The sequence below is a fragment of the Chinchilla lanigera genome, unplaced genomic scaffold (genome assembly GCF_000276665.1).
Source record: "Chinchilla lanigera isolate Chin_1 unplaced genomic scaffold, ChiLan1.0 scaffold00105, whole genome shotgun sequence".
Lineage (NCBI taxonomy): Eukaryota > Metazoa > Chordata > Mammalia > Rodentia > Chinchillidae > Chinchilla > Chinchilla lanigera.
Genome location: NW_004955506.1, coordinates 2,214,620 through 2,235,053, shown reverse-complemented (window position 1 = coordinate 2,235,053; position 20,434 = coordinate 2,214,620). Strand labels below are relative to the sequence as shown.

At 42.0% G+C, this 20,434-nt stretch overlaps 1 protein-coding gene across 2 annotated transcripts in view; it reads left to right on the top strand.

Annotated features, from left to right (window-relative positions):
- Rptor (regulatory associated protein of MTOR, complex 1) overlaps positions 1-20,434 on the top strand; it is a 392,354-nt gene that overhangs the window by 166,722 nt on the left and 205,198 nt on the right. For both annotated transcript variants that reach the window (XM_005407318.2, XM_005407317.2), the window contains exon 5: positions 9,778-9,924. In XM_005407318.2, the coding sequence (XP_005407375.1) occupies positions 9,778-9,924 (147 nt within the window). The remainder of the gene's footprint in view (positions 1-9,777; positions 9,925-20,434) is intronic.

The following is a 20,434-nucleotide window of genomic DNA, read 5'->3' as shown; positions in this document are numbered from 1 at the left end:
GCGCTTGCCAGGCAGGCACTTATGCCACTGAGCTATATCCCCAGCCCCGAGAAGTATATGTATTAACATTCATGGGAGAAGGGACTCCCCAAAGAATAAAATTCTGCCATTTACCACAACATGGATGGAACCAGAGGCCATTATGTTGAATTAAATAACTCAGGCACAGAAAGACAGATATCACCTTTTCTCACTCATATGTGGAAGCTAAAAGGTTGACTTCTTAGAATAAGAATGGAACAGTGGACACCCTCGTCTTGGGAGGATGTGCCCCACCAGGTTGGAGGAGTAGAGAAAAGATGATTAATAGGGAGAGGGGAGCAGCTGGATAGGAGAAATAACCTCCAATGTTCTATAGCACAGTAGGATTATTGTGGTTGATGATAGCTAATTGAATATTTCAAAATAGCTAGTATAAAGGGTATTAAATATTTTCAACATATAGATGATAAATGTTTGAGATAGATATGCCAGCTTTCCCGATTTTATTATTATGCATTGTATTCATATATTGAAATGTCACACTGTCCCCCTTAAATATATATAATCACCATGTGTCAATTAAAAATAAAAGTATGTATAAAAGATAAAATTTAACAAGAGAAAGTCCATCCCAATCAGTTCTAAAAGTTCAGGACACATAGGAACTAGTAAAAATAATAATATGACTAGTGATGACACTCACAGAATCTAACAATGGGAGGACTTTTGGAAGCTCTCCCCAACATCTTTTGCACCTGAGGACACCTGTGTGTTCCTCAAGACTTTGCTTAGGCATCACCTCCATCCCCAGACTACTTTCCTTCCCTGGTCAAGTCTACACATGGATCTAAGTGGTGCTTACTCCCACCTTTGCGTGACCTGATCGTATTGCCCACTTCCTCCCTTGGAGTCTTCAGGCTTGTGATTGCTAGCTAGCCTGTTAGCTCCTGGATCACTAGGACTTCGAGGGTCTCTCTCTATCCCAGTTCTGAGCTTCACGGCTTATTGTAGAACAAATCAATGACTGTATGAGGACCTGGCTGAAATTGGCAACCAGCCAGTTGTTGGGGTAAAAAGAAATAAGTTTACAATTTTATTAAATCTGTTGTTAATGGGAGTACATCTCTGTAGTGGCATCTGAGTTGGCCCAGAGACGGCTGTATGCTTGAGGGCGAGTACTTCAAAGGTGTTAGGTGGGACAGAAATGCAAAAGAGGCTACCAGACACAGCATTTGGATATTTTTTCTAATTATGGAGAGTGGTTGGGATAGTAACTAGACTTATATTTGTTTTTACACTTTATATTTGAAATAGCTCTAGATGAACAGGAGAATTTCAAATGTAGTGGGAAATTCCTGTGTCTTCACCCAGCTTCCCAGCAGCATCATGAGTGACCTCCACATAGCACCCAACCCTGGGAAATACACATCCTTATGTCCTACTGGCCATGCTACAGATGACTCCATTTCACGTCTTTTCCCAAATGGTCTTTCTCTATTCTGAGATCCTAGCAAGACCTCTTGTTGCATTAATTGTCCCATTTCCTGGTCTTCCCATCTGTGATCGGCCTTTTGTGACCATGACACCTTGAAGAGTACTGTTCAGGTGTTTTGTAAAATGCCCTTTGTTTTTGGGATCTGGTAGCTGCTTGTGATTAGACTAAAGTTAAACATTTTTTGGAGAGTGGTATTGATGGGATATCCTTTTCTTGGTTTGGGGTGCTGTAGATGATTCTCATAGCTGATGATACCACTCTGATTGCTTGGCTAAAGCAGTGTTGCATCTACCGTAAAGTTACTGTTTTCTCCTTTATGATGAGTAGATTTCTGGGGGAGATGCCTTGAGATTAGGCACATAGCTGATGTCTCCTTGAACAGATGTCTCAGTTGAGCACTCACTCTTTGCTCCTGTAGTGAGGGTGCTCTCCTCCCTCTGTCTTTTCATGGTTATTAACTGGAATCCTTTTCTACAAAAGGGTTGTTTCTCATATTTATATATCCTCTGATTTATTTGTTAATATTAGCATGGATATAGGAATATTTGCTTATTCTTTGCATTAAAATTCAGTGTTATCATTTATTTTTTTACTCAAATTGTGCCAGTTTGGACCCACAGGTTGTTCTTTCTGGTGTCTTTTTGATGTGACAAGTATTTTAAATTTTTTTCTTTAGTTTTAAGGTGTTTTGATTCTGAAATTATACTACATGCAACCAGTGAAAGTCTCTAGAGGCCAGTACCTGTGTCCTTTTAATATGTCCTTGTCATTCTTTGAGTAATTTCTTTCTAGTACTACAAGATGCTCCAAGCTCTTCTAGTCTTTTTTTCTGGAATTGGCCTTGGCATCAGACATTTCTCCCAAGATCCTTGATCACTTTGAAAATAGTACTTAGAAACCAAGATGTGGGTTCTGGATGTGCTAATTGTACTGGAGTGCCCATGCTGCACAGCTGGTATCCCCCTCATGCTATGCATGTCTATATTTGTCCATATCTACCTATCAGTATAGAATATAAATTTTAATGAGTGAATGAGGGCGTGTGTGTGAGTGATTAGGGAATAGAATAGGCTATTTTTAAAGAATTTTGGTGATATTATTGAATAACTTAGGTTTTTTCTAGTGTTCTCCATAATGTGATTTTTGCAATAAGAAATAAAAAGACTGAGACAGGAAGATGGTGAGTTCAAGGCAAGCCTGGACTATATGGTGAGACCCTGTTTAAAAAAAAAAGAAAGAAAGAACAAAAAAAGAAAAGAAAAGGTGTGATTCAAGGAGTCTGTTACGTAGTGAACTGAAGCCGTAATGGGACAGTGGAAGGTGTTTTGTTTCAGGAGGAGGAAACTAATATCCGTAGACAGAAGAGGAGTCCAAGGAAGGCCAAAGAAGAAAGAATAGAAGTAGTGGAGTGAAGTATGAGAAAAAGGAAAGTGTGCAAAAATCAGTTCAGAATAGAGAGGGCCTTCAGCTTGGCAAACTGGAGGCAGCCCAGGTTTTTCTGAGATGAAGAAGTGAGGGAAAGAGGGGAGCAGAAAAAGAATGGATAGCAAGAGAAGGAGGTAACACTATCAATGCTTCAGAGGTCGCAGCAAGGCTGTCTGACCCAGGCCAAGGCCAGCCTGTGCCCTGAGATCCAGGGGAGACAAAAGACATGATGGTGCCCTACTCTTCTCCCACAGTAACCACCTCTGACCACTTCATATTTTGATTGATTGTGGTACTAAGATTTCAACCCAGGGCCTTCACACTGAGCCACATCCCCAGATCCTCTCCCTCTCCTCTTTTAAAATACCTTTTATTTTTAAGTTGCATGGGCTGGGATTGAACTTGTGATCCTCCTGCCTCCGCCTGCTAGAGTGCTGGGATAATAGGCGTGTACCACCACATCTGGCAGATACTTCATTTATGCTGAAGAAAATACTGCCATAGTGTGATTAGTAGGCACTGAAAATGTCAGTTTGTATCAAGTGTCAGTGTATCAAGTGGGACCAGCCTTTGTGAGGTTAACGAAATGACCAGATCAAGGTTGGGTGAAGCCACCTAGAGACCCATGTCATCAGCCAATGGCAGTCTTCTCCTGCAGCCCAAATGCCCACAGGCACACTTGTGAGTGTTACCATCCTGCCAGCAGTGGTTCTAGAAATCTCTGGCCACAATAGTATCTATGTGGCTAGCCCTTCTGGGGGCTGGAGTACCCCTCGCCACAGCGTCTGAGCTGCTGCACACACTTGTGTTCAGGTTCACCAGTCAGATGCATGGTGTGGGGGAACCTGTGCGTGGTCCAGATCTTCTCACCTGTGGGACACGTGGCTTCATGAGGCCAGATTTTCCCCATCTTGTCCATTGCAGCATTGTGCCTGTCCTCCCTGCAGGATGGCTTGTCACCCACAAGCAGCTGGACCCTTCTTCTGTCCCCATGTTTTTGGCAGAACCAGGCATGTAAAGCCTGCTACATTGTCTTCTGGTCTATAGTTTAATGAATAAAACTCCTCCATTTCATTTACTAAGCCAGAACATAGCCTCACTCTCCCACCAGGGTTCCATAGGCTGCGGCTGATCCTGGGGCTCCCTGGACTAGAGAGGAATAGGCCCTGCCCATGGTAGTCCAGTTCGTGGGGAAAGGCATCCCCCTGCCTGTTAAGGGCTGAGCCTTTCCCAATGATGGATGCCTTCATGGTTGATGCAGTCTGCGATGAGTCTGATGATGTAAGTGGACCATTTTTCTCCTAGTGGTTAATATAATCTGACAGATAAGTAGATTTTAATGAATAAATTATCTAAAAGCCATTTCTGTTTCTTTGTTTGAAATGAAAACATGGCCTTGAATATACTTTTCTGAGAGAAAGGAGAGATACTTTGATTAGGAATTCTCTGTACTTTTAGTTTGGGGTGGGAGTGGAACCAGCCTTCCATAAAAGCCCTCGGTGTTTTGGATGACCTTCAGTGTGTCCAGGGGTTTTGGATGTACCTGCTTGTCTGATTTGGCACCTCCCATCGGCTATCGGAATATTCCAGAGACAGAGGACAGTGCACCTTGGATGTGGTCTCTGCCTTCTCCTGCCTCTGCAGGCTCACTCCCGCAGTGCCAAGGCTGTAATTTGCTACTGCCCTTTGCTGGTTTACAAGCTGTAATTTTGGCCTGGGGCTTGACAAACTACTCAGGATGTCTTTGAGATGGGAAGTGAGGTCCACATGCACATAAGGATGAGCTCTCAAAGGTCATTTTCCTCACAGTGGTTTAATAGAGTTGATTTTATGCTCCCTAAGGGATACAGACTTCCAAATTGTTGCAGTCTTACTAAACTTAACATACACAGCTAACATTTTAAGTGAAACTGTCTCTTCCAAGGCAGTAGTTCTGAACCAGGGAGATTTTCCTCTTAGGGCCATTTGGCAGAGACTGGAGACTTTTCTTTAAGGTACTAGGGATTAAACCCAGGACACTACCACTATGCTCTTGAACTTGTAATCTTGCCTTCTGCATAATTGAGGGTGTGTCCTGTTGTTCCAGCTTGGAGCCCTTTTTCATTGTTATACCTAGGCAGGGGTAGGTGTTCTGGAGTGTAGTAGATAGAGCTGGACATGTGCAATACAAAAACAGCCCACACAGAATAATCTGGCTGCAAATGCCCATGGCACCAAGGCAGAGAGGTACCACTCAGAAAGGAGTTACCCCATTCTCTGTAAGGGTTTTCCTGGGGCATTGTATGTGATGAGAGTCCTTTATAACTAAAGTCATGAGGCCAAGACCAAATATTTTGCCATGTTGCCTCTTGGTGGGTACCATCAGATGGAGAAGGCTATGGCTGTGGTGGCAAGAGCACTTGGGATCCTAGCCTTAGCTCCAGCAGGTAATAGAGGCTGGAAGCGAAAGTCATTAATCGTTTTCCTGATATATTAGTACTTCATTATTTTAATGAATTACCACTAATTAACTTTGTGCCTCAGAAATTTAAGCATAACTTTTGATTTTTGCAAATGTAGAAAATAGACTTTTATTTCATGCCCCTTTGCTACCTGTGGGACATGTGGGCTTATACCTAGAAGTCAGGAAAGGGGACAGTGTCTTTCATGTCACTGACAGCTATCTTAATGATACTGTCCCGACAGTGATGAGGACTGGGTGAGCTACATTCACATTCCTCTCAGGGCCTAGGACAATGAGGGTGAACTGTTTAGAACTTTTAATGATACAAACAGCCCACTGTAGCATGTGTGCCATAGGGTCACCACCACTGGCCTAGGACCTTGTGGGAGGTTTATAAACTGCACATGGTGTTTTCAGTACATAAAAACATACCAGTTCCAGGCTGCTACCATAGTCCTTCTTCCTGCCAGGGTAGCGAGCCCTGTACAAGTAAAGGGCTCTTTTTGGCCTCAGCCCAGGGAGACGTGTTAATGTGTCCTCCTGGCTCAGATAGGGGTCTGTCCACATGGCACTGTGGAGGCACCTTTACTCCAATAAGCATAATGGGCCCTGCTCATTGCAGACCAGGGAGGACCATGGACAGTTGTACCCAGGGAGACCTGTTTGTGGGCCCAGCTGGCTTGGTCCAGGGAACTGTCACGTGTGGCAGAGAATCATCGTTACTAATGCAGGTGAGATGTAGCCCTACTCATGGAAGACCTGGAAGAAGCCTGCCGGTCTGTTACTAAAACCCAGAGGCTGCCCTTTTCTCCCTCTGAACAGTCTGTATGCCTTCTGCCTTTTTAAATAGAAATAATTTCTATTATGAAAGATGACTGCAACACAGAAGCCTAAAGAAGTACCAGTGACATACCCTCCACACCTTAACCTCCCTGAGAAAACAGCCATAGAGGTTTGGTACTTACTCATTCAGCATCATTCAAGTGATTGGTGCATTCATTAGTACAGAGTTACTGCATTTCAGGATGGGTAAAGTGGTGCCCAGGTGGTGGGGGCATAGCACTTTACATTCATAGCTCTTCTTTTTTTCCATACAAAATGGGGCCATATAATGTTCAATGTTCTAAGGTTGTATATTTAAAACAGTGCAGTAAGTCCCTGATATCTTTCTGTATGAGTGCTTGTAAAAGTAGCCTCATTTTGAGGCAGAATATCAGTGTGCTTCTCAGGCAGACCTTGAATTCCTTGATGCAAGCTATCCTGCCGCCTCAGCCTCTTGAGTAGCTGGAACCACAGGCATGCACCACCCATGCAGCATGCCTATTGCTTTGTTATATTGGATGTATAAGGATCCAGGGAGGCTCTAGGTTAAGCTACTCTTTTTGAAATGGATTGCCATCTGGACCTAGGCTCCTTCCATCTCCCGCTCTGCTGTACTTCAGCTGTCATCCTCAGCACTGTCAGCGATGTTTACCACATCCATGACCTCCAGGATGGGCACTGAGAGCAACATCTATAATGTGAACACATCACTTCTGCTCATGTCCCATTGGTCAGAATTTAGCCACAGGATGGAACTTAGGTGCCAAGGAAATTGGGTAATATGTTCAGCTAGGAGTCTGTTTAGCGGGGAAGAGGGAGAAAACAAATAACTAGATCAGTAGGCTTTGCACAGTAGCATCCAGATAGTTTACAGTTTTTTACTAGAGCCAGTATCTTTGTGTGCAAATACTAGTATTCCTAAAATGTGGATACGTAGAAGTAGTTAAAATGAATGTACTGGCTGGGTGTGGTGGTGCACACCTATAATCCCAGCTCTCGGGAGGCTGAGGCAGCAGGATCGTTGTGAGTTCAAGTCCAGCCTGACCTACAAAGTAAGTTCAAGACCAGCCTGAACTGCATAGTGAAATCCTGTCTCAAAAAGACAAGAAATAAAATAAAATAAAATAAATGTACATTTTAACATCTTATCAATACTGACAACTTGACTTCCAAAAAAGCTTCATCACTTTCCATTCCCACCATTGAATAAGTGCCCTGTTAATGACAAGTTACCACATCTTTGTCAAAATGGGGTGTTATTCATCCTTCATCTTTCTTTCCAGTTTTCTGGATGAAAACACAATAGGGTGGATGGATGGATGGGTGAATGGGTGGATGGGTGGATGATTGATGGATGGATAGATAGATGGATGGATGCCTAGGGTAGACTAATTCTCGTAGTTTACATTTCCATGATCAGTTGAGAGTGTAAAACTTGATTTATAATCACTGGTCATTCACATTTGCTTGTGGATTGACTTGGATCTTATGTTAGTGTGTTTATTGTTTTTGTTGTTGTTTTAGTCTTTGTTGACCTGTAGCAGAAGCTTATACACACACCTCCCAAGTATAAATTCTGTCACTCTTCTCATGAGTTTGCTATTCATTGCTATGTGTCTCTCTATTCGTTTGTTTTTTCCTTTTTGAGACAGGGTCTCACTCTGTAATTCAGGCTGGTCTTAAACTCATTATGTAACCCAGGCTAGGTGTGAACTCAGAAGGATCCTCCTGCCTCAGCCTACCAATGCTGGGATTACAGGTGTGCACCATCACACCCAGCTGCTATGTACTTTTATCAGAATTATATCATTTTTATATCATTGTGTCTATTGGTCCATTTCTGCAAGACTTGTAGGGTTTTTGACTTATGAAGACTTTTCTTAGCCCAGAATAAAAATCTATTCTTTCGCGTTTGGGGTTTTAGTTCACCCTATTTTTTTTATAGACTCTGCAGTGGTGATATCAGATGGTTAGTTGGATTCTCCAACATCACTTACTGAATTGTTCATTCCTTTTTTACTCATTTAAAATACCACTGTCATTATAGTTATATATGTGAGTCTATTCTGGGCTTTCTGTTCTGTTGATTTGTTTGTCTCACCCTCACTAATGCTAGCCTGTAATTACCATAAATTTATAGTGTATTTAATATCTGGTAGTGCTGAGTCTCTATTCATTATTCTTTATTAAATTTTTTTCTAATTTTGTGCATTTCTCTTCTGCATTCACTTTAGAATCAACTTGTCAAACTCCATTAAAGGAAAACTCCTGTGGGTGTTTTGATTGTGCTTGCTTTGACGGTATGGATTCATTAGGGGAAAACTGACATCTTTAGAATCCTTCAGGGAAAGTTTACTTTGAGAACATTTCCAGGTGTTCCCTCACAGACTGCAGTGATTGTAAACAATCCACCAAACGAGGACAGTGTCACAAGATGAGATAGCAGAGTGTGCAGAGTGGCCTTCATCCTTCTATAGATGTCTGCACACCTCTGCTGGTGGCACATCACATTGTCCTGTCTGGGAGGTGACTCGGGCATGGTGCTTTGTTGTGCATATTGGGAGGGCTTTTGTGGGCCACCCTGCCACATTTCTCCAGGTCTTGCTTGACCTTCTTGACTTCCTGTTGACCCATAAACAAACCATAGACAATACTACAGGTAATGTTGGGCCTCAGCTGCTCAAAAACAAACAGGCCTTTAATCTAAGTGTGCAAATTTGATTTCTGTCAGTTTTTCCACTTACATTATTGTGTGTATTACCTTTCCAAGGAAAGGTAAGTGAAAGTATTCTTTTTTTTCTCTTTTTTTTTTTTGGTTTTTCGGTTTTTCTCCGGTACCGGGAACCGAACTCACGACCTTGCGCTTGCCAGAAGTGAAAGTATTCTTGAAGAATTGCTTTAAAATATTGTTTGGGTGAGCATTTTAGGCATTTTTCTTATGAGATAAGAACATTCCCTGCTGTGCTTACAAGTAATCACTAGAGTCTTTTCAGAACAGAACTGGGTGTCCAAAAAAAGTCTCACTTAGTAGGTTAGTGTTAATAGTTTACTGTTTTGTGATTTGAAAAAAATTCATAAGGCCAAACCCACTTGTGTTTCTGTGTGGTTTTTAAAAATCATCTAGAAAAAAAAGTACTTGTGGGCATCTCTGAAACCATGCACATTTGAGGACTTGATAAATTCTCCAAAGCTGATCTCCTGTGTAAATGAGGCAGTGTCTTAGAACCACAGAACAGCTACAGAGAGATGGTGTTAATGGCACACATATCCTTTAAGGTGATGAGTGATGGCTGGGACACACGGAGCAAAGCAGTGGGCATAAGTCCACAGTGAGCTGCTGCCGCTGGGGCATCTGCAAGGCAGCTCTAGGGCTGCAAAAGTGAATAGGAAAAACTATCCAGCTGTAGGCATTGCTGGAGTAAGATACCATATGAGAAGATAAGAAGACGTCTGGCTTGCCATCATTTATAGTTTTACAAGAATTAAACTGAAGAACATCTGTCCAGTGATGAGGCACAATATGGTATTCCTTCCTTAACATGTATGTGCTAGTCAGCCACCTAGTTCTTGAGATGTACTTATAACATGTGTCTTCTCTGTTTGTTTCCAGAACTATACTCAGTATATCCCTCTGTCCATCTATGACCTACAGACATGGATGGGCAGCCCATCCATCTTCGTCTATGACTGCTCCAATGCTGGCCTGATTGTCAAGTCCTTCAAGCAGTTTGCACTGCAGAGGGAGCAGGAGCTGGAGGCAAGTGTGACTGGTTTCTCTTTTGTTCCCGTGCGGTAAGGGTCAGGTGAGAGGTCAGGGTGTGCATTGTATAATGAGGAGGGCCTCCATGTTCTGAGAGTGAGGTTGCACATTTGATGGGTTCTGGGGAGGTTCGCAGTGCAAGCTAATGAACCTGTTTTACATCCCATTGTACATTTTAATCTGAACATTAACTGATACCATTAACAGAGTTGGTTTGTGCTTCATTGGTCTCTGCCTGTAAGATAATGTTAAAATAATACACATTTATTTTAGGAGAAATAGAGCCATTTCTTCAGTTCTAGTCTTTATTTTCACTAGCATCTTTGTTACTTCTTTTCTTTTGAGTTTTTTAATCAAAACCACCAAGCTAGATGGTTAAAACCAAAAACAGCTGCCACCAGTAGCTCCCATGTAAGGAACCAGAGAGCCTGAGTGGTGCTCAGATAATGAGGTGATATTTTGCCTGGTTGGTTTAATTAATATTTGATGCTTGAATTGAATGGTGAATTCTAAAGAGAAATTGAGGAGGCCGTTTCAATTAAGAGGCCTCCATCCTGTGGCTTGCACAGGAGTGTCAGAATAAAATATTCTGCAGCCTCCAGGGGGCCATGAATTCTGATTGGTTGCAATGCAGGAAATTCTCAATCCAGGAACAAAAAATGTTCTTCAGTATGTTCTTCAAGCCTTTTTGGGTCTATTCAATTTTAATGTATTGTTTTGTTTTTCACATTTCATCAGAGGATAATGCTGAAAGAGTCTGTAACAAAATTTGAAATTCTATTTGGTAGAATTTACAGGTAACATGTCTACAGTTTAATATTTCATAGTGTCAATTAAGTCTTTATGCAGAATACTGCATAAGAATGACTGATAAATATAATACCCTTTATCCTTGGAAATAGCACTGAGAGCCACGGGTTTGCTTGTGTCTTTGTTTTGCATTCTATAATAAGGGAAGGCAAAGATCAAATTTTGTATCACCAAATTTTTAGCTTATTCTCAGGCATTTCATCTGGGTTTACCCAAGGGTAGGTTGTCTAGTGAATACCGAAAACCCCAAAGCATTGAGAAATAATTTGTGTTTCTTCACATCAAGCAATAAACATTGCAAAGGATTTCTAATGTTTAAAATATTTCAGTAAAAGTCCCAAAGAATCCTGCCTGATGTTTTAATTCTCAGTTTCTGAGCCAAGAGGAGTGGTTAAAGAAAAGACCAGTCCATTAGCCTTTGTTAATTAATATATTTTGAATACAGACCCTCTTCTCTTCCAGCCAGAGGCTCACCTTTCTAGCTCATGAATCCTTTTAAAGTTTCCTTCCCAGCACTGGGGGCGTGTGCTCCTTCAGGACTGTATGTGTTCTCTGTATGCCAGAAGGATTAATCAGCCCAAGATGCTGTTCATTTCAGTAAGTGCAACAACAACAGCAATAACAAAAGATCTATATGCATCTTAAAAAAAAAAAAGTCCAAAATTTAATTGACTCATTCCTCATGAAGGAGATGGAATGGAAAAGAACGTTAACCGAGGCGGCAAATGGAAACAGTGCAGTGTTACAGCATGTGTTTTATAATTAGCTCTGATTTTTATCTTCATTCTTTTTATAATTACAATGTAGAGCAGCCTTGTGTTTCTCTATCACACCTACTATTATTGGCTATTGTTCAGTCAGTCTCTTGCATAAGTAGCAGAAATTGAAATGATAAAATTGGCTCCTGGCTAATATCTTAATGTTCGCTTTAGTCATTTACTCTTTGCTCTAGAAATAGACATTCTTTGTGGTCTGTTAGGTTTATACTTTTAAAATATTTTTTCTTCTCCAGCCAACTTCTTTGTAAATTTACAATATATTTTAATACTTTTTGTTGTATAACATGTGATCTGAGAGAAACTGGCAAGTAAATGATTAGTACAGATGTTTAAAAAATGAGGAGAGTCTTGCTATTATTCATTTGGTTGGCACTGGGATGTGGGGAGCAAATCCCTGTGCTTCTTGTCAGTCTTTGTAGCACCCTGATTGAATTTGGGCCCATGTCAGTAGAAAAAAAAGAGGAGGAAAGAAAGGAGTGAGTGAAAAATGATTAACTATAATGTAGGAACGTGGTTAGTTGGAGCACAAAAACCTTGAGATAAAAAGACAAACACAGATATATGTGAAATAAATTTTCAGAGCTGATCATCAACTTTCATGTTCTTAGTGGCATAGTGCTATTCTGGCCCTGGAGGTTTTTTTGTCATGTAGTTCTTCCTCTGGAGGTAAAATAGAAGATGACTCCATAAAAGCACAGCATAATTTATTGCATGCAATTGAAATTTCATTATAGTCAGAAAAATGTATGCCTGTCACTCAGGAATCTGCCTTGTATTTTTCATTATGTCATATTATTCTGTAATTTGAAAATTAAGAAAATCTTTGAGTCTCTCTGTTGTCAGTGTTCTTTATTAAAGAAATATTTTTATTTTACCAAATTAGTATATCCCATGGTTTAAAGAATTAAAGCATGCAGAGGGCTTCTTTATAATGAATAAAATAGTCCCTGACCCCAGCCTCCCAAACTAGAACTCTTGGTTTAAATATGGAGATGCCAAAAGACATCTCTTTGAACTCTTTCCTTCTTACCTGCAGATCACACATAGATGGTCCTGTTTCTAAGTTCTCTCATTGTGGACTGTCTGCTGTGACCCAGAACCAAGGTGGGACTACCATTAGTGACTCCTCTGTAAGAGTTAGAGAAATAAGATGGAAGACTGATAATGGGAAATACGTTATATGGTGGTTTAATTAATATATATTTGTACTTGACAGTAGCTTCTAAGGAGAAAGTTCTCAGCTGAAGCAGACTAGCTACTCTTTGTGCTTGCTGTTGGCTTGTCTTTCTGATTTTCCACTGCCATTCCAGATAGTGCTCTGTTTGGCTTCTCTATATGTTGTAAGCTTTGGAGTATTGAATGATATATTTATGTTTTTATTTCTAGTTTTATCACTAATAGTTAAGGTCTCCTGTTTTTAAACCTTTTAGTTTCCTTCCACTCTCCCCACCCCTCTTGCCTTCCCAACTGTGGCTCTGTACTTTTACTCTTTTAGTTATCTTCTGTCCTCTGACAGTAACCAGGTGCTCTGTGCTTGGTGTATGGAGAGTCGTGAGATGATAAACATTGAACTCCATTGCCTGATCATGACCATGTAGACGTGTTCATTGAGTGGCTGGATAGAGTGCTGTGGTTTCCATTTTTGTGGTAGTTTGTTTGCTCTTCCTGTAGTCTTTTATCCTTCTGAATTATGTGTAGATCTCTAAGAGATGCTTAATGTTGTGGTTTAAATATGAAGCATCCCTCAAATGCTCATGTATTGAGGGCACTAACTTCATCAGTGAGTTAATCTGCTGATGAGTTCATTAGCTGAGTGGGCTGTTAAGACAGGGGGCTCAGTTGCAGAAATTAGGTCACTGGGGCCAGGCCTTTGAAGGGTATGTCTCTCCTCTGGCTCTTCTTCTCTTCCATTTTGCTTCCTGACTGCCATGAAGTGAGTAGATTTTGTCTACTATATCCTCCTGCCTGCTGTGTCATCATTGCAGCAAGCTGACCATGCACTGAAACCTCTGAAACTATGAACCAAAATGCATCTTTTCTCCTTTAAGCTATGTAGTCAGGAATTTTGTCCCAGTGACAAAAAGCTAACAAATATACTCAGATTCCACATTCTCAGTGTCAGAGTGTGTCCTTCCTCAAAGACCCTTGTTCCAAGCCCGCTACCACCACTTCCACTGACATCTGTCTACAGGCCTCCTTCAGTTGCTACCCACCTCCCTTGGGTGCACCCACTGTGTTCTGGACCCACCTGTTTCTCTTTTTTGATGCTCTTCTTTGTTCTACCAGAGTACATCCTCAAGTACCCACCCAGAAAAGATCTTCCCGAGGCCATATTTGAATTTACAGCCTTCAGCTATCAGCAATGGAAAACTCACTGTTGGTTTTTAAAGAAATAACAGTTTGTTTCTTTCACTAATAAAATATCTGAGTTAAATGATTTACTTATTGAGCAGTGCCCCTGGCATCTTCCTCTCTGGCAACCTTAACTGACTAATGTTTTATCTTCATGACTTACTTGCCCATCACAGTTTGAGGCATTTCATGTATCTCTGTAACAGGATGCATGGGCAAGGGGCAAACCTGGTTGTACCTGTCTCCTTTATTAGACAGTAAATGCAGAGTTTCCTCTGGACCCTGTAGGTGACAGTTGGGCCATAAAGCCAGCCCAGATACAGAGCATGGGTGTGGGAAAGGGAAATGGAGTTGGGAATGGCCCCTGTATTTTCTGCTGAGCAATGGCAGTCCCTTTGCGCTGTCTATTAATAGTGTGCATTTGGAATTTTACACTTTTAAATTTATCACTCTTAAAGCAATCCTACTGTTACTACCAAAAAAATACAAGGGTACAACTATTACTATACAGATAAAAGCCATTAAGGGGATATACATAGTCATGATGTGCTTCATATATGTTGAATGAATTGGAAAGAAAGAAAAAAAGAGCATTCAAATACTTTCCCAACAACTTTTGCTCAGACATTTAATCCTTGGTCTGTTAGCTGAAAAGGATGGCCAAATTATAAATAAATCAGTCCTCTGAAAAGTGGTCTTTATTCAGTGCTGTCCATCAGGTCTGCTTCTTTCTAGTGGCTGCTTCCCAAAGGCAGTTACAGCTCTCATCTCCACTGAGACAGCAGTATGGTGGAATCAGATCTACACAAGGTGTTCTTGGTGGTTGGAGCCAGAAGCAGATGCCTTTATGGGCTCAACTCTATCCCAGCAATACCAACTCCTGAATGTCACCATTTTCGTTTGATTCAACACTGGACAGCTCATCCATAGTAGCCTGGCAGGAGCAGAAGGGTGCCTTCTTGGAGAAGACTGGGTTGCCATACGTTAGGAAGAATCTTCGATGTTGAGCTGTCAGTTGTGGCCCTTTCTCCTGCCACTTGTTGACATTTTATTAGGCGTTACTTAAGTTGGTTCCGTGCATGTTGTGTTCCTGTCTGACATTGTTGTAGGGTCTGGTCCTGCACCACAGAAGCTTGTCTGAGTCACCTTCCCAGCAGACATAGGCTGGATGTTGCAGCATTGCTGGGTGCAGGGCCTAACCACCCACTCTCCTTGCGAACACTGAGGTGAACCAATATGGAGTGCATTCTCCTAGTGTCAGCCTCTGCAACTAGTTATTCTAACAAAAATATTTGTATTGTTGGGTTTTCTCAAGAAGTGTTAAGGTATATCTCACAGAGCTAAGCAGTTCATATTTTAAAATATCATGCCTCCTTTCCTACTACTGTAGTCAAGTCCACTGTATGGCTATTGAAATTGTCCACAAAAGTAATGCTCTGTTTTTACAAGTTAATTTGTGGTATTACAGTGTCCACCTATGACTTATGAATGCCATAGCTTCATCCTTAGGTTGCCTGTCAAAAGGCATGTTTCTTCATTGCCGTTTTCTCTGTGGACTTGTCATGATCATAGCGTTCGTGATGCTCCGGGGCAGGATTCACAGTGCTCATTTTACAACAACTCAAGCCTTGCTTGTTGCTGTTTTCCAAGTTATGATTTTTGTGGTTCATATACTTTTTCCTCTGCTTTAATCATTTGTAGACAAGGAGATGAACCAGCATCTGTTATATAACTTTTTTATTTTCTTCAATTTTTAAGTGATATTAATTTTTGGGCTTATAAAGATACTATCCACTTTTCTGTATTATTTGTTTCCTCCAGTATAATGTCTTTCTTTTGGTTTATTTTTATTATTCTCTTCAACGGTTGGAGACTTAGGATGATCTGTTGTTCTCATGTTGATGCATGAAGCAGAATGAACCTGCTGTTGCTGTGTTCCAGGCTGTCTGTCTGGTGGGAGACAGGTGGTCTGGCTGCTGCCTGGGACTCAAGTGTCCCACACAGGATCTGAGTGTGGGGGAACCACTGAGGGCTGGGAGCAAGAAGTGGTACATGGTCCAGCATGGTACCCAGCCTATGCTCAACACATAACTAAAGTCCACTAACATAATGAGTAAGTGGAGTAGAGATCTGGCTGTATCGATACTCACCAGGTGCTGGGCAGGGCTGGAAGTAGGGAAAAGTCAGATGGCCATGGCAGAGTCAATGGTGTGGCGACTGAGCAAGGCCCAGGGTAAAAGAAGAGCGATGTGCTTGTGGTAGGAAAAGAAAGATGTCCTCAGAATTTTGGTATAGGTAGGATGGAGCAACTATTTCCTGAGCCAAGAAGACTACAAGGCTGGGAACCAGATGAAGGTGTGGAGCCATGTGGAGTTTGAGGTCCCTTCAGAGACCCCACCCCAGTGTGCGTCAGAAGGTGTTGGAGGCATCCCTGGGTAGACTGTGACTGAAGCCAGGAGGTGTGAGTGGCTGGAGGAGAGAGGCAGGGACCTGAGGTACAATGCTTTGTGAACCCAGCAGACAGGAGAGAATGAAGAAAACCAAGAGGAGTTTGCTGTGGATGTAGGGTGGGAGGAAACATTCCTGGAGGCAGGGAGAGTCAGAAGATGGGTGTGCTGCTGAGAAGATAGACGGTGAAGACCATGAACAGACCTCTGTCCACCATCAGGGTATTGGTGGCTCAGCAGAGCACTTCATTGTGGATGCTGGGCACTCATGAATGACTGACCTCACTCAAGAGCAAGTGGGACAATAGACAAGTGGAGAAACACGGGACCCACAGCTCTTCAGGAAAGCAAAGGGGTGGTGGAGAAGCTGCGGGGAGGCGTGGCATGAGGGAGGCACCTTTTTTTACTCTTTTTTTTCCTTTGTAGTTATTATCTGTGTGTGTTTTTAATGCAGGCATTTTTTGAATTTGTATGTTCTTAGTTACTTGTTGCTGAGACAAAACTTTGACACCCAAAGTTAAGGGAGGAAAGGTGTATTTAGTTCACAGTTTGTAGAGGTTTCAGTCTGTGATTGGCTGGCTCCAAGGCAGGGTGGCTTGGCAGAGAACAGTTCATTCTGGGCAGATGTAGCAAAGCAACAAGGGACCTTAAGAGCATCTTTCTGCCCCTTTTATACTGTATCTAGGCTGCCAGGATTAGGGCAGTACCATACCAATCAGTGGACTCATTTAGTAACCACACACCCTTAATCCCAGCATCACGCTCTCTAGGTTCAGCCACCTCTGAAAAACCCTCCACTATGACCTCATGAGGCTTTGAGCGGATAGGTAGACCCAAACCATAGCATGTGTGTGCTAATGGGAGTAACCCAGCATTTTCTGAGCATGGTCCTCAAGTTGTGGTGATACAGAACAGGACTCAGCACAGGCAAACAGGATAGCATGGAGAGGCATTGATGGTGGTCTTTAAGAGAGGGGCCAGCAGAGACAGAAGTCGTGGTTGGGGGAAGGATGGAGACACATTGCCCAAACCAGTGTAGGAAGAACAGGCATGCACACATACAAATATATATATATACATATATACATTGATACACATGTACAAAAAGTATACAGTTACCCACATTTACACATGTACACTTACATACACACACCTGTACATATACAGACATTTACATGTGTGCACATAACACTTAAACATATACATGTACATAAGTATATATACTTTTACACATGCACACGTGTGCACGTAGAGTTTTTGTGCCTACCTTGCCTACTGTTTTTGTAGCTGTGTTCCTTTTGTAGAAAGGTGGCATTAATTATAGAAGGTGGAATGTAAGTGCAGCTATGTAGGTTAGTCGTATAGGGTGGGCTGAGGACAGGGGAGAGCATACATGTTTATTCTGAGCTATTGCAGCTTTCCCTCTTCCTCGCTAATGGAAACAAAAGCTTCCTGTGCTCCTGTCACTGAAGGAGACAGGACTCCGATGACTCAGTTCATTACAGTTAACTCAGTGGAGATGCAGTGGGTGTTGATGGACAGCAAGTGTCCAAGTGGTTTAAACAAGATACTTAACTCATCATGTAAGAAATGAACTCTTCTGTGCTTGAGTATGAAGAATAGGACCCTCAAGGGAAATAGCTATGGCCTCTGCCCCCAAGGTGGCCTGTGCCTGGTGGGATGAAGGCCCCACAAATTAGTCTAGGGTGCAGGACAAAGTGCTATGTTCATTCACAGCATGCAGATGCAAAAGCTGTGAGAACCAGGGATGACTATGACAGAGCGTGACAGCTGCCCCTAAACTTAGAATATGGAAGTGGTGCATGTGTGGAAGGGTAGGAAGAACATTTTGATGAGAAGGAATGTGGGTCAGGCCAGGACTTGGGAGCAGTTTGAAACTTTGGTAGACTTCATGGTGAAGTAGTCAGTCAGTACTTACTAAAAGCATCCATGTAGCCCTGGATACAGAATCTTAGAGCAGATTACCATCAACACTGAAACCCAGATCCTCCTTTGTGATGCAGAGCTTGTCTCTTTTCTAGTGAGTGCTAACTACTGGAGGTGCAGACTCAGCTGATGGCTCCATGGACAGGGCAGTTTCAGATTGTGGCTCCCAGACTGTAAGCATGCTGCGTGTCTCACTCGTGCTCCTTCCACGGAAGAGACAGAGCTCATGCTTCCCAGTGCCTCCCTATGACAGCAAGGGTGGGCCCAGCTCTTGGCCACAGCCTCCGTACTTGGACTGCTCAGTGAGCACTAGGATAGGACACTGCTTCCCCCCGGCATCTGGGAGCTCGTCAGGCAGGGAGATTAAGGCCACCCCTCTTCCTAATGTACAGGGTTACAGAATCTTAAGCATCTTTTCTTTAGGTGTTGACTCTAAGGGCAACTGGGGAGTAGAATTCAGTTATAATTTCTAATTTACCATCCTCACTGAATCACTGAATGGTTTTGGAGCATTTAGAATGTGCTTAGTTGCCAGTAGCTACATGGGCTTAAAATAATGAACTGTTAATTTAGGTAAACTCAGGGTAATTGTGATGAGCAGTGCTAAAGGCAGCTGTAACTGGCTTCTGAAGCTCAGTCCTGTGTTGTCACCCACCAAAAGTAACATCGCTATACTCTGGGCCAGTATAGTAAGTCCCTGACTTACAAACAAGTTCTGTTCTGGGAGAGCATTTGTAAGTCAGATTCATTTCTAAGTCTGACAGAGTCTTAAAGACCTTTGACACAGATATACCGTGTAAAGCATAAAAAACCAAACACACACAAAAATACTGTAAATAAACTTTTTATTTTTACAGTTAAAGTAGTGGTGCAGTACTTCCATGATTTGTTCACATAATGCAAGATCTGTTCATATCTATGAAAGTTCACAACTGGAATATTCTTAAGTCAGGGACTTACTATATTTCCAAGCTCCCAGCAAGTGGTGCCACCTGATTTTTTTAAGTTACCATTTAATACTCAAATGTATATAATTATTTGAGTTACATATTTCAAATACTACTTGAGCTTTGATCTCTGTTTTGGTATAGTAATTGTCAGATGTTAGATCTTTGAATGTTGGTGGAGCTGGACAAGTAATAGGAGCTTCACTTCCAGAGTTCATCTTCCACTGAACTCTGCAGGAATGTCTCTTCTAATTAGGTGTTGTTGAATTAAGAATTAAAGTTGCCTTGCTTTATGGCAGAACTAAAAGTATTGCAGAGGAGATGTTACTCTCAAAAGTCACTCCTTAAGGTTGCCTCTCAAATATTGGTGCCCCCTATCTACTCGTGAGGATGTCTTTCATGTGTGTTTGAGAAGGGGCAGAATCAGCTTAATGTCAGAGTCTGATTTGGGAAAGAAAGGCAGGTGCTGCCCTGTGCTAGCAACATTGTATCTGAAGTAAAGGGCCACAGGCCTAGGGGCTGCAAGGCTGCTGAGTATCTCAGTTCCATGTGGCCCACATGTGAGAAGATATAACAAATGTCTTTTTTGAAGCTGGGGCTGTGAATCACATCTGAAGATATTTCTGGACCTGTCCCAAGCCCTCCAGTAGGGGACTAGTTCCCAGGAGAAACACTTGCATGCAGTGCTGTTCCTCTGGACCCTTGTAGGGCGGAAGCTAGAGAGAATGTCATACCTGGCTGCCTTCACAGCCCTGCAGGTTACTAATAGCCTCACGTGCAGCCCTGCTTCCACAGAGTAATTCCAATTAAAGTGTCACTGTCTTAGATGAATATATAACTAAAACAGTGTATAGGAAGTAACTCATCTGTTAAGATGGATTTTTCATTCTTGGATTAGCAAGACTGAAAATAATGTTCATTGGCAAAATACTTTGCTCAACTGTAAGGGTGTCTTTTAAAGCTAGGCATGGTGGTGCACACCTATAATCCCATCAGGGATTGGCAGGAGGCTGAGGCAGGAGGATAACTGTGAATTTGAGGCCAGCCTGGTCTACAACATGAGTTCAAGGCCAGCTTGAACTGCACAGCAAAATCCTGTCTCAGAAAGACCAAAAAAAAAAAAAAAAAAAAAAAAAAAAAAAAAAAGATAAATAGCCATTTCTTCCTACTTAGCATTGTTTCCTTTTTAATCACCTGTCAGCCATCCTTATACTTCCATGCCCAG